Here is a 12,109-nt window from a genome sequence, read left to right as displayed (position 1 = left end):
TGACTATTTTATACGCAATGTTTAACTTTATTGGATTTCTTTTCTCACTCTTAAAAGGAATCTACAATACATGTGCTATACACACACAAGTAAACAGACAAGCAAGCGTAGCACGCATACTTTTTGCAGGATTTTTTGGAATTTTTTCCACATCTATAAACAAAATTCTTTTAGACGCACAAATAAAAGAATATAACACAAAAATAACAACACGACAAAATACATACGACGAAGAACATAACAATGTCGACCCACAGCCAACGGCACCACAATTACCACCCCTACCAAATAACCATCCACTATCCCTAGTCCCACGAAATTTTAGAAATTTAGCAATCACACATAATCCAAACTTTAGACTCACCACATCACAAAGTCCCGTCCAACATATAATGACACATCAATCACAAGATGATAATACTTACGAACAAATTATTGAACAACCACATACCACCGCTTTTCAATCTCAAAATAATAATTTTTTTAGCCCACGATGAGCCGCCAACTTGGATCACTCCATCGATCAAATTCCCATCCAACCAACCTTACCTCTTCAATCCCAATAATACCACTTTTTGCTTTTCCGCCACCCGATTTTCCATCTAGCAATGTAACATCAGGCATGAATTCCGACACTAACTCACAAATTTCAGTTTTATACTCCATTTCACAGCTAAATAACCCGAATATTGAAACCCCCGACGAATTTGCCGACTCAGAACCATCTCCATCCAATAATTTTCATAACCCTTCTCAGTGTTCTCAACCTCCTTTTCAACCCATATTGTCAAATAACCCTGACCCCATCACTCCTACACCCTCTTATGCTTCCCAAGTTACCCCAACCTACTCCTCATACCATTCTGACCAATCATCTCCAGACACCCCCCGAATCTCCCCAGAGCTAGACAATTTTATTACCCTCCAACAACAACCCTACCACCTTAACACCCCGACCATAAACCAAATCTCCTCCACTACAAATTCATCCAATCCCCCTACACCCTCTTCAAATTATACTGAATCATTAGCACCATCATCCACATCAACTGAATCCTCACTCAACACTAATAGAGCTTACCGCACTTTTAAAAGAAAGTTCCCCAACCATCCTTTCCCAGCAAAACCAGGAACAGCCCGTGAATACATCAACCACCCCCAGCATACTAACACTAGAGAATTTTTAGCTATCACTTTACCCTCATTTCCACAATACACCTTAAACACCCCTCATGACGCTAACGAAACACGCAACTTTGTAGACGAATACGTTTTAATGCCCACTCTCTCTTGGACCTCATACTATCATTTCACTAATCCTCTTTGCTTACCTTTAACCAACACATCCATCGATATAGACCGAAACAAAGACATGCTATATCGACTAACTACACCACTCACCGCTAGACAATTTACTTACGTAGGATATAAAAAATCACTAAAAATACACACTGCACCTAGAGCTAATGAATATACACTAGAATACTACGATCACAACATCATCAGAGCTAACCAAGATCAATTCTTAGACGATGATCGCTTCGCTAACCCACAAATCACCGAGAAATTTTTCATCAAGACACCATATGTATTTACACTAAACATCTTCGACCGAAAGTTTGATCACATTATTTCAGAAGCACTAACAAGCACACAAGCGTACGAAAGTTTTAAAGAACGCTTCCAAATCTTTTCACTAACCTTTCATTTCCTTGCACCACACGAAAGAGATTTACACTGCTCACACGATATTATGTTGCGAACTAAACAAACACATACATACAGTTACTATCGTTTCATCCAAAATCACTTTGACCTCCACACACCCTCTAGACAACCACACCATCGCTTTCAATTCATCAATTCAAAATACACTTCACCGTATTTCCTAAATTTCACATATTGTATTAAAGATACTAACCTTCATGGTATTCTTCGTAACTATGACCCCATAACCCAAATGTACATTTTCTGCCCCATCACCAAGACCTTCAACGCCGAAGAATCCCGACCCTTCCTTATCCCGCACGAGTTTGTACAGCCTATAGAAATCCCCATTTTAGAATTCATCCACAACACTAAATTTAACCACAAATTATATAACTTAATCCAAAACACACCTTATGAGTTTGCAGTAGGCACTGAAGAACTAACCATTATTAAGGCACTTCAATTGCTTTGGCCACTGCTTCAAACTAAAAATATCATCCGCATCTTAGCTAAACTACTAACAACTTCAGAACTAGTTCACGATATCTTCCCCCACGGTTTTTTCCCCGACGACTAACAGGTAAGTATGAATTAAATGAATATTACTAACTAATTAAAATATTAAAAAACTCACCATTCTTTATTCATGTTTTCTTTAGATTTTTAGCCTTCATCTTCGATCATCTGAAAAATTCACAAAAGAAAAATAAAAAATAGCAAACTTCTTCAAAACTGTTTAAGACCCTTTTAACTTTTGCACCAACAATTAAATAAATATAATACCAATGCAGTAAATTAATTTATAAAACTTTCCCCCAAAGCAGTAAATCTACATATGATGAAAATTTGTATCTTAAAATTCCCCCATTACTAGCAGTAAATTTCCAAATTCTATGCAGTAAATTAATAAAATGCAATTGCAGTACTAACCTTTTGACATTTTCATTCATTCGCACAGAAATTCTATCCACACTCACACAGCTCGCCCACGAAGAATTGTTTAAAATAATGAATTTCAGTTTCAAGTTTTCACACTCAACAACTCTAACATATAATAACAAGTTTCAAACTTTCCTTTAACCCGGTTGGAAAGGAATCATATACTAAACAAAACTAACCAACGCAGCTTACTAAATACCACAAATCATAAAATAACAGCATGACTAAGAAAAGGAAACCAACGGTACCCAAACCGGATTAACCCAGTTTAAAACTGGATAATTTATTCTTTTGAAGACTATTACAAAGTCTTAGAAAGAAATAATAAAACACAAAAAAGTCGAAAGACAAACCCATACCACAAACAATTTGCTTTTTGAACAAAGTACATAACCAACAAGACATAAGTAAAACCACAACAAACCCAACATAAAATGTTGTCACATAACAGGACTCCTCATAAAAACCGCATGAAATCATACTCCCACACCTGGCCTAACCCACCAGGAAAGGACGTCCTGAGCATGCTCTATAGCCGGCCTAACCCACCGCGCTACATCCACGCTTTGTGACCACACCTTTATTTTTAATAAGAGCTACTCAAGGGTGAGTAACTCTTCAAAATAACCGAACTAAAACAAAAAGCTTTTGTGAAAACAACTAACTAAAATCATTATTAAAAAATATATTAAACTAATAAAAGATTTATAAAATGTAAAATTACATGATGCAATATATAGATCAGAATACAACACCAAGGACGAACATCAAAAGACAAGACGACCTCACTACACTCGAGAGAGAATGACCAACTACAATCGATATGCCGCTCACAATCACAACTCAAAGGATTTAGAGTACGACTTGACTTCGCAGAAAAGGACTTCATTGAACTAGACCAATGACCACCTCGATGTTCAAGTATACGTACAGATCCGAGTAACCAGGCATCCCCTCCATGCACAATCTCCACGCCATTCCCGAGCTAGATCAAACACAAAAGAAGTTCTCTCCGAAGAACGGAAAAACCTGACATAGCCAACCATTCTGAAACCAGAATTGATGCTGTTGCAGAGACTCGGTCGTTGTCACAAGAAGAACACAACGTCTTGTGTCCTCAATTCCAGATCCCTGGAACTTCCTTAACAAAAAGGAAACAAAAGAAAAATGATGTTCGCCAAATACCAACGTCCATCATCCATCCTTGAACTACAGAAGAACTGTTCTAAAAAACTCTGTAAAACCCGGATGGGTGGAACCTGATCTAAACTATATTTTATGATTGGATAAATTAAATGTTTTACCAATGTAAAGTATTTAATATTAACCAATCATGATCCATCTAACTAACAACCCACTTATTTGTAAGTGCTGAAGTTACTTGTAATTTCAGCACCAGAGAGATTTGAATTTAACTTAGAAATTAGTTGGACTCTCCCGAGCACTTCAGCAGCCGCAATAAACCAGTATACCCTAGATCTATTGAGCCTAGCAGAGACTAGTTAAACAACCTGAGACTAGATAGTATAAGAGTAAGATTAGGATCGGTATTAGACTAAGAAGTTGCACGAATCTATCCGGCCGAAAATAAGATAGCGTGACGAGCAGACGGTGTACCCTATCCGAAATTACTCTATGAGTTATACACCCCAGTCCTAACTCAGAAGCCACAAAAACCGAGAGTAATCAAAATTAAGATGAGTACTTAAAAATTGAAGAAATTATTTATCCATGATTTGTTTTAAGCTGACCTTTATCAACCAACCCTCATGATGTATGAAGTGAGGGGCAGATTTAGGGTGGGGGGCGGACGGATTTGACCCCTTTACCAACCAAAGTGTTCCCCCTTGTATTATTTTATGACATCACTTTTAGGACGATCCACCCTAAAATTTTTCTTAACGCGCCTTGGGCGCCAATATACTGATTTTGAAAGGGAAGCGGCGATAAAAAAAACGCAATTTTATGGTCAAAATTTTCCAAAAATACCCAAAAATAGGGTCTTTATAGTGTTCTGGGAGTGCTCGGAAAATCAATTTGGTTAACGTAAAAATAGTTGACAAAATTTTCGAACACTGCACCACTCTTTTCATTATGAATGAATAGTTTATCACTTACCAGTTGTATTCTGGCCTCTGGACTGCGCCTGTGCTCATACTCAGTGGAAGAGGCCACACAAAGTGCACTGCCATGGCCATGAGTCAGGGTCATACTTGGGTCAGCATTACTGGCCAGCAACTCATCTATGCCCTACACAACCACGCATGTATAAATTACGGGGACATTTTAACCGCAAAAAACTGCTGAGAGTTGATCAGATCGTGTGAGTTTAAATTAAACTAGCGTTTAACGCACCTTCGGTGCTTCGAAATTTTTCGACAACTCAGTAAAAACCGCATATATTGGAAACAACATCTGCAAACTTTTAGTGTACTCTGACTGCACCCAATTATTAACTTTAAATTTTTTTTACTTCCCATTTTAAAAGCGTCATCTCAAAAACTTAATGGGCCTCTGGAGAAATTTGGAGGCCAGATTTGCAACCACTGTGAGTCCCTGAGAGCACCCTACTATAGGGTAAGGAATCCAAAATTTTGTGAACTTTTCTAAACCTAAGTTTCCCGAAAAAAAAAAATTGAAAAAAAAACGTCTTATCTCGAAAACTAAAAGGATTTGAGCATTCATATTAAGAGGCACGATTTGAGACGCCTGGGTGTACGCTGACAATTAGGTTGTATCTTCATCAAGCTGGTAGTTTCAAATTTTTTGAATTTCTTTGTAGATAAGTTCTTTGAGAAATTTTGAAAAAATCAAAAAACGTCACATCTCGGAAACTAAAAGCATTTGAGCAGTCGCGTTTATCATTCGCATGTGGCAAGATTTGCAACTCTTTAGAGTACCCTAACAACACCGAACTATAGCGTTGGGAATTTCAAATTTCGAAAAACAATTAACTTTAACTTTCTGAAAATTTTGAAAAAATCACAAAAAACGTCACATCTCGAAAACTACAAGGATTTGGGCAATCATATTTGGAGGCAAGATTCGCGATCCTTGATAGTACTCTGACAGTACCCAACTTCAGGGTTGGGAATTTCAGATTTTAAAAAAATAATAATAATTTAAGTTTTCTGAAAATTTTTGAAAAAATCACAAAAAAACGTCATATCTCGAAAACTACAAAAAATTGAGCAGTCATATTTGGAGGCAAGGTTCGCAATCTTTGAGATTACTCTGACAGGACCCAACAACAGGGTTGGAAATTTCAGATTTTGCGAAAAAAAAATTATGTTTTCTGAAAATTTTCAGAAAAATCACAAAAAACGTCATATCTCGAAAACTACAAGGATTTGAACAGTCATATTTGGAGGCAAGAATTGTAACTCCTTAGAGTACTCTGTACAGGGTTGGGAACTTCAAGTTTTTTAAATTATTTTATTTGAAATTTCAGATAATTTTTGAAAAAATCTCAAAAATCGTCTTATCTCGTTAGCTAAAATGAAAATGATTCGGGCATTCAAAATTGGAGGCCAAATTCGCAACCCCTAATTCGATATTGGGCTGCTTAATTTAAACTCGGTTAAATAACCACTAAAATCAAATTGGAAAATCGAAAAAAGTTCTTAACCATTGCAATATACGATATAGCTTAAACATGCAAAAATAATACGTTGAAAAAGCTTAAACATGGCGAGATAGTGAAGCCCGCATTTAAATATATAATAGATGCTCCATAAAACTTCATAAGTGCTAAAAAATTCCAAATCAAACATCATTTTTATAATATTCTCATTTCACGCTGCTGAAAAGCCAGATTTATATAAAAGCAACTAACCGGGTCATTTCCGCTGATGATCAGCTGAGCCAGAGGCGACAACCCAACTGGATTCAACACATTACAATTAGCCTTGTGGGCCAATAGGAGACTGATTATGTGTCTGGCACTGACATAGTCGTCGTCCCGCTGGCACGCATAAGACAGGGGAGTGTTGCCGCCAACCACTGGCTCAGTCGGTTGATGGTCCAGACTGAGGATCTCCAGGGCAGTACGCTGGTTCTCTTCGTGATTGTCTTCCAAACCGACCTGAAATTTAGAGTCAGGAAATTTAGAGTCAGCTCGCTCGTGAGGCGATATTTTGCAGCATATGACACTTCGTAACTTCTTTAACGGCGACGAGGCGCTTCAAGCGACAACTAGAGACACTTAATTATATATCATGCACGGAGTAGATTAAGCGGGAAGCACTAATTTACACGAAGTGAACAACTTCGGCCGAACGTATTCGTCTGTAATAAATTGTCGCCCAACCCAATTGTTAGTATTTTTCACAATTTTAGAATCTATAGAAGAAACTTCATGATATATTTATGTAATTCTGATTGAACAAATTAATTAAATTAACAACGCTTTAACTTAATTTGGTTTGGTTTCATTAATAATTGAGAAATAGTTATCCGTCGTTCATAATTTTTTTGTTTTTCTTTTTAACTTTGACAACTCAAAAAATAGAACATGACTAGCACGTTTCCTGATAGGACGTAAGACGTGTCACTGGCCGCGATCAAAAAAAAGATCTAATTACCGATATATCTTTTTCGCTGTCATATGGATACGCCTGGATATTCGGATTGGCTCCTGCTTCCAGGAGCAACTTCGTGATCTGGACCCCCGCTTCGCCAGGCAATGTAGTTGCTATATGCAGTGGAGCTAGTCCTCCTTTCTCTTTGGGTAATCTAGTTTCAGTCGATGCCCCTTTAGAGAGCAAATTTGCTACGCCGTCCGGGTCGGCTGTTTTCAGGGCGAAGAATAGAACTGGGAAAGGTACCATTGATGCATTAGGATTGGCGCCTCGTCTCAGAAGCAGACGGATCATGTCTTCAAGAGCTTTTCTCCTTGAAAGAACATAAGTTTGATAAATGCAGAAGATGGCTTCTTTTTGCTTTAAAAAACATGATTTAGTTACTATTTTTTCTGGAAAACTATTTGTTAAGAAGCTTAAGAACAAGCTTAAGAAGGCATAAGCCATGTAGCGTATATACCGTTTTTGCATTAGCTTATCATCCTTGTTCTTCTCTAGATATCAAACTACAGGCTGATATCAATCAAACCCCATTCATAGATAACAGCAAAATTAAGCAACTTCAGAATTTGAAAAGTGAGAACTTTTCAATCTAATTTTCCCTAGTTCACTTTTCTCAATTTCTGGTGTTTTTGGATTTCAAAACTTGCAAGATTCTTGCGAACTAAAGCAAACTTTTGACGTGTAATTTGGAATGCTTATGTTGCAAGTGATGTCTCACTCACTTGATTTTCTTGATGGCCAGTTCCCTCACAGTCCCTGGATCTCTATTATTCTCCTGACCACCCATTGTCGCCATTAAACTGTGCTTCAACTTCTCATTCTCACTCAAATTGTGTGCAGTTCTGTCTAACATCTGAGCGGTGACTTCTATTTTGAAGTTGTACAGAGACTGCGTTGATACCAGTTCGCTCATGGTTTCTTTTAAGATTCCTCCGCCTCCGGACATTTTATCACTCAGCTCGCCTGCCGCCTCCAACTCAGCTGAAATTACATGTCATCATGTCACTTTTGTTCTTATACCCCAATGTTATTGACCTTTAACACTAAGTTTACTTTTTGAAATACAATCAAATGAAAAAAGGGATTTTAGCTCCTTTCAAGATCGCAGCATTTATTTTACATTTTCTAAATGATAGGCAACAGTCCGTTGGAAAAGGGTCAAGACTCTTGCAGGCGATGTAACTCAAAAAGACATGTAAAAACGGACTTTTTTGACAGACTATCGAAGCTTGAATGATTACCCTTCAAATTAAACCAATTTGAGAACACAGCCAACAGACAGTTTGAAAAGAGTCAATGAACTCAAGTAAACAGAAAGAAAAAACTGACTTGTTTTTTTTAATGAAAAAAATCTCAATTTTCAAATTTCGAAGAAAAAAATAGATGCCTTTCAAACTCTTTGAATTTCTAAAACAATTTATGACCCTTTTGCTAAAATTAAGGCAATTTGAGAAAAATTGATCAATAAGTCACTTTTTTATTTTGCTCGAAATCCGAAAATTAAATTCCATTTCGGAACTAGAAGTCGCTCACGTTTTTCGTGACCCTTTAAGTTTTGCTGCTCGATAATGGAATCTGCTTTCCTTTTAACAATGGAAATGCACTGAACTTCAAGAAATCAAAAGTCAAACCGCGAAAATTGAAATTTGAGCGTTAAAATCTTTTCGCGAAAAACCATCACTCCCTATAAAAGAGTCTTCACTACATTCATCAAATCCTAGAAAAAAGATTTAGCCAAACAAACTGCAAGAACATGTAGAGTGCCACACAATATTTACGATAATTATCAGAATCTTAATTATTTGTACCTTGTAGCCGTGCTAGTTCTGCATCTGGTTCTGTGTCCGATGTTCTGTCTTCTGCTCCTCCGTCGTTTCCAGTCGCCTACAAAAGTCACAAAAACATATTTAGACAAAAAAGGAGCACACACATTTCAATATTTGTGCTTAACAGTTAATCGCCAAGTAGTTTGAAAATTAGTTTAAATAAGTTGTAGTTATTCAATGACGAAGAGCTACATCGCTGAACAGTTTAGTTTCATGGAGGGAATTGATCATTCAACTCGATTGAAATTGCAAGATAGTACTAAGCGAACTGCAGAAGAAGAGCTATCAGCCTTTAAGGTTGACATCAGCCAAAAATGCGATCAGAAGCTGGCCGAGCCAGACCATTTATCAACATTGAATACTCTCTCAGAGACTGAGTGAATCGACTCGCACAAGCAGCGAGACACGGTTAGAGCCATTGGACTACCCGAAAACTTCCTACAGAGCATCCTAAATCGAAGAAATCCCAAATCGATGTTTTTTCGAGCAGCAAAAACTTGCTCAGAACAAAATGCCCGAGTTGGTCAAAGCAGTAAAAGCATATTAAATATAGCAGCTAAAGAAATTAGGTAATCAAGACGGATTAAAATAGTATTTAAATTTATATCTAACTCATTCAACACAGGTATAAATTCTTAGTGGAACGAACTGTACACCCTAAAGTTTTTTTCCCCTGAAGTCTCAAAGTTAATGCTAGCAGAACTGGTATTTTCAGGAACACTTTCTTGAACGAATTTTCACAGATAAAAGACTAATGAATCTGCCAGCAGTATGCACTGAAACTAAAGCGTACAATTTTGTGGTAATGAATGAGCTACGGCCTGGTAAATGAATGAGAATGCAAGTTGCTCAACGCGATCTATTCTTAAAACGCTTGAAAGAGAATTTCTTAAAACGATAACGCAACCTTGTTGCAACTGTTCTTTTAAAAGTTTCCGTTTCGTTTGGAGTTTTTTCCCTTCTATATTACTATCGGTTTTCCAAGGGCATTACATCAAGAGCAAATGAGCTCATCGTAATGTCCTGGAAAGGCATTAATTGTAAAGATTTTAAATACGATTGTTTAAAATGAAAGTATATCGATATTTTGCCATATTAAAAAAAATTAACCAGCAACTTGCAAGTTTTACACAGATACGAAGCAAAAACACCTGCAAGAACACGGCCAAAAAGCAACTCTATCGAGTGAAATAAGAAAAAGTAGAAATAAGCCTCGAAATAGCAAAAACTCGGCTACCGAATTTATTCGCCCATAACCCGCGGGTTATCAGTTTATTTTTAAGATGAAATTGCGGTTTATAGGCGAGGGCGGGTTATACGCGGGGGCGGGTTATGTGCTAAAATTGACCAATTATTGTAAATGACTGGCTTTTATTATCCAATAAGCTGAGTAATGTTGATTGAACACTCCGTTTAAAATTGACCAATTATTGTAAATGACAGGCTTTTATTATCCAATAAGCTGAGCAATGTTGATTGAACACTCCGTTTATAATGACACAGCTGGCTCATTGAGTGTATTCCTTCAGACCGCAATGACTGACAACGCTGAAATGCCTATATTGTCCGATACAGCGAATACACAGTCCAAGGCCAAGCGGAAATCTTATTCTCTGGAATTCAAGCTCGTTGCAATCAAATTTGCCGAAGAACGCGGTGGAAACAGGAAGTCGGCTGAAGATCATGGTGTTGATGAAAGTTTAGTGCGGGATTGGCGTAAGAATAAACCCAAAATTATTACTGCCACCACTGTCACAGGCGAGAAAACAGAAGGACTCAAACGAAAGCGAATATCGGGCAGTGCAAAGCCTCTGTTTGATGAAACCGTTATTGTAGCTCAAATCGAAGAGTTGCGCCATGAATACCGCCAGGTGACATGTAAGCAAATCTTACTGTGGGGAAAAGAAAAGGCAGCATCCAGTGGAATTGAAGGATTCAGGGGAAGTCGTGGCTGGTTACAGCGCTTTATGAAAAGGAACGGTTTATCAATTCGTCGGCGTACAACAACTGGACAGAAACTACCACACGATCTTGTCCCGCAAGTTTCTAGTTTTATTCATTTTGCAAGAAACAAATGGACACCCACCACTTTGGACCAAATGCAATTGTGAACATGGATGAAACACCAATATGGGCAGACATGCCAGGAGTTACAACTATCAGTAAAACCGGAACAAAGATGATACCGATTCGTACTACCGGCCACGAAAAGAATCGTCTGACGGTTTGTCTGGCAGCCAAAGCTGATGGTACTAAAATGCCGCCATACATTGTCATTACCCGCAAGAAGTTTCCAGCTGAATTGAGCAACATATCTGGCGTTGTCGTTGCATGCTCTGATAATGGTTGGATGAACGATGACTTAACTATTGACTGGGTTAATCGCGTGTGGGGTAATTTCGGTTTTGGTAAACGCTTTCTTGTTTGGGACAGTTTTAAGTGTCATCTGTCAGATCAAGTAAAAGACGCCTTAAAGCGGCGAAATACGGTAAAGGGCGTTATCCCTGGCGGATGTACGAAATTGCTGCAACCAGTTGATGTAAGCATGAACAAGCCCGTGAAGGATGCTTATCGCGAAAATTATGAAAAATGGTTTGCAGCAGGTGATTTCGAATATACCCGAGGCGGAAATATTAAGGCCCCTTCTTTCAAATCGCAGATAGAATGGATATTGGCAGCGTGGAATACACTCTCGCCTGACATTGTGAGAAAGAGTTTCGTTACGTGTGGGATTTCAAGCCACAACATCAAAAATATTCATTGTCTTCAGCCTGATCAACCCGCTCACGCAGCAGCAGCAATAGTGGACGCCGCAGTACAACAGGAGATGACAATTGAACTGGAGGACGAAGTTTTTATTGTTGAAAAACCATCTGAAGACTATGATGACGACGACATTATGGAATTACAGCAACTGGATAATGAAGAACTGCTGAATGACGTAATTGATACCAATTGTTAATTATCGCATCGATTTTAATTAACAATTTTCTGAATTTACACATCATATTTTCAAGGTTTTACAATATAAATAGAAAATTTATGTGCGCG

The 12,109-nt window shown here is 37.8% G+C and overlaps 2 protein-coding genes across 2 annotated transcripts in view; one reads left to right on the top strand and one right to left on the bottom strand.

Annotated features, from left to right (window-relative positions):
* Positions 1-12,109, top strand: part of LOC134852197 (uncharacterized) — a 353,512-nt gene that overhangs the window by 103,694 nt on the left and 237,709 nt on the right. The gene's annotated exons all lie outside the window — the stretch shown is intronic.
* Positions 1-12,109, bottom strand: part of LOC134852089 (ankyrin repeat and MYND domain-containing protein 1-like) — an 83,178-nt gene that overhangs the window by 29,956 nt on the left and 41,113 nt on the right. The window contains exons 8-12 of the mRNA XM_063868368.1: positions 9,041-9,116; positions 7,955-8,213; positions 7,233-7,542; positions 6,485-6,733; positions 4,768-4,899 (exon numbers count right to left, since the gene is read on the bottom strand). Of these exons, the coding sequence (XP_063724438.1) occupies positions 4,768-4,899; positions 6,485-6,733; positions 7,233-7,542; positions 7,955-8,213; positions 9,041-9,116 (1,026 nt within the window). The remainder of the gene's footprint in view (positions 1-4,767; positions 4,900-6,484; positions 6,734-7,232; positions 7,543-7,954; positions 8,214-9,040; positions 9,117-12,109) is intronic.

This window comes from Symsagittifera roscoffensis, chromosome 7, assembly GCF_963678635.1.
Source record: "Symsagittifera roscoffensis chromosome 7, txSymRosc1.1, whole genome shotgun sequence".
Taxonomy (NCBI): domain Eukaryota; kingdom Metazoa; phylum Xenacoelomorpha; order Acoela; family Convolutidae; genus Symsagittifera; species Symsagittifera roscoffensis.
The sequence above is the reverse complement of the archived record's forward strand: the minus strand, read 5'-3'. Positions and strand labels throughout refer to the sequence as shown.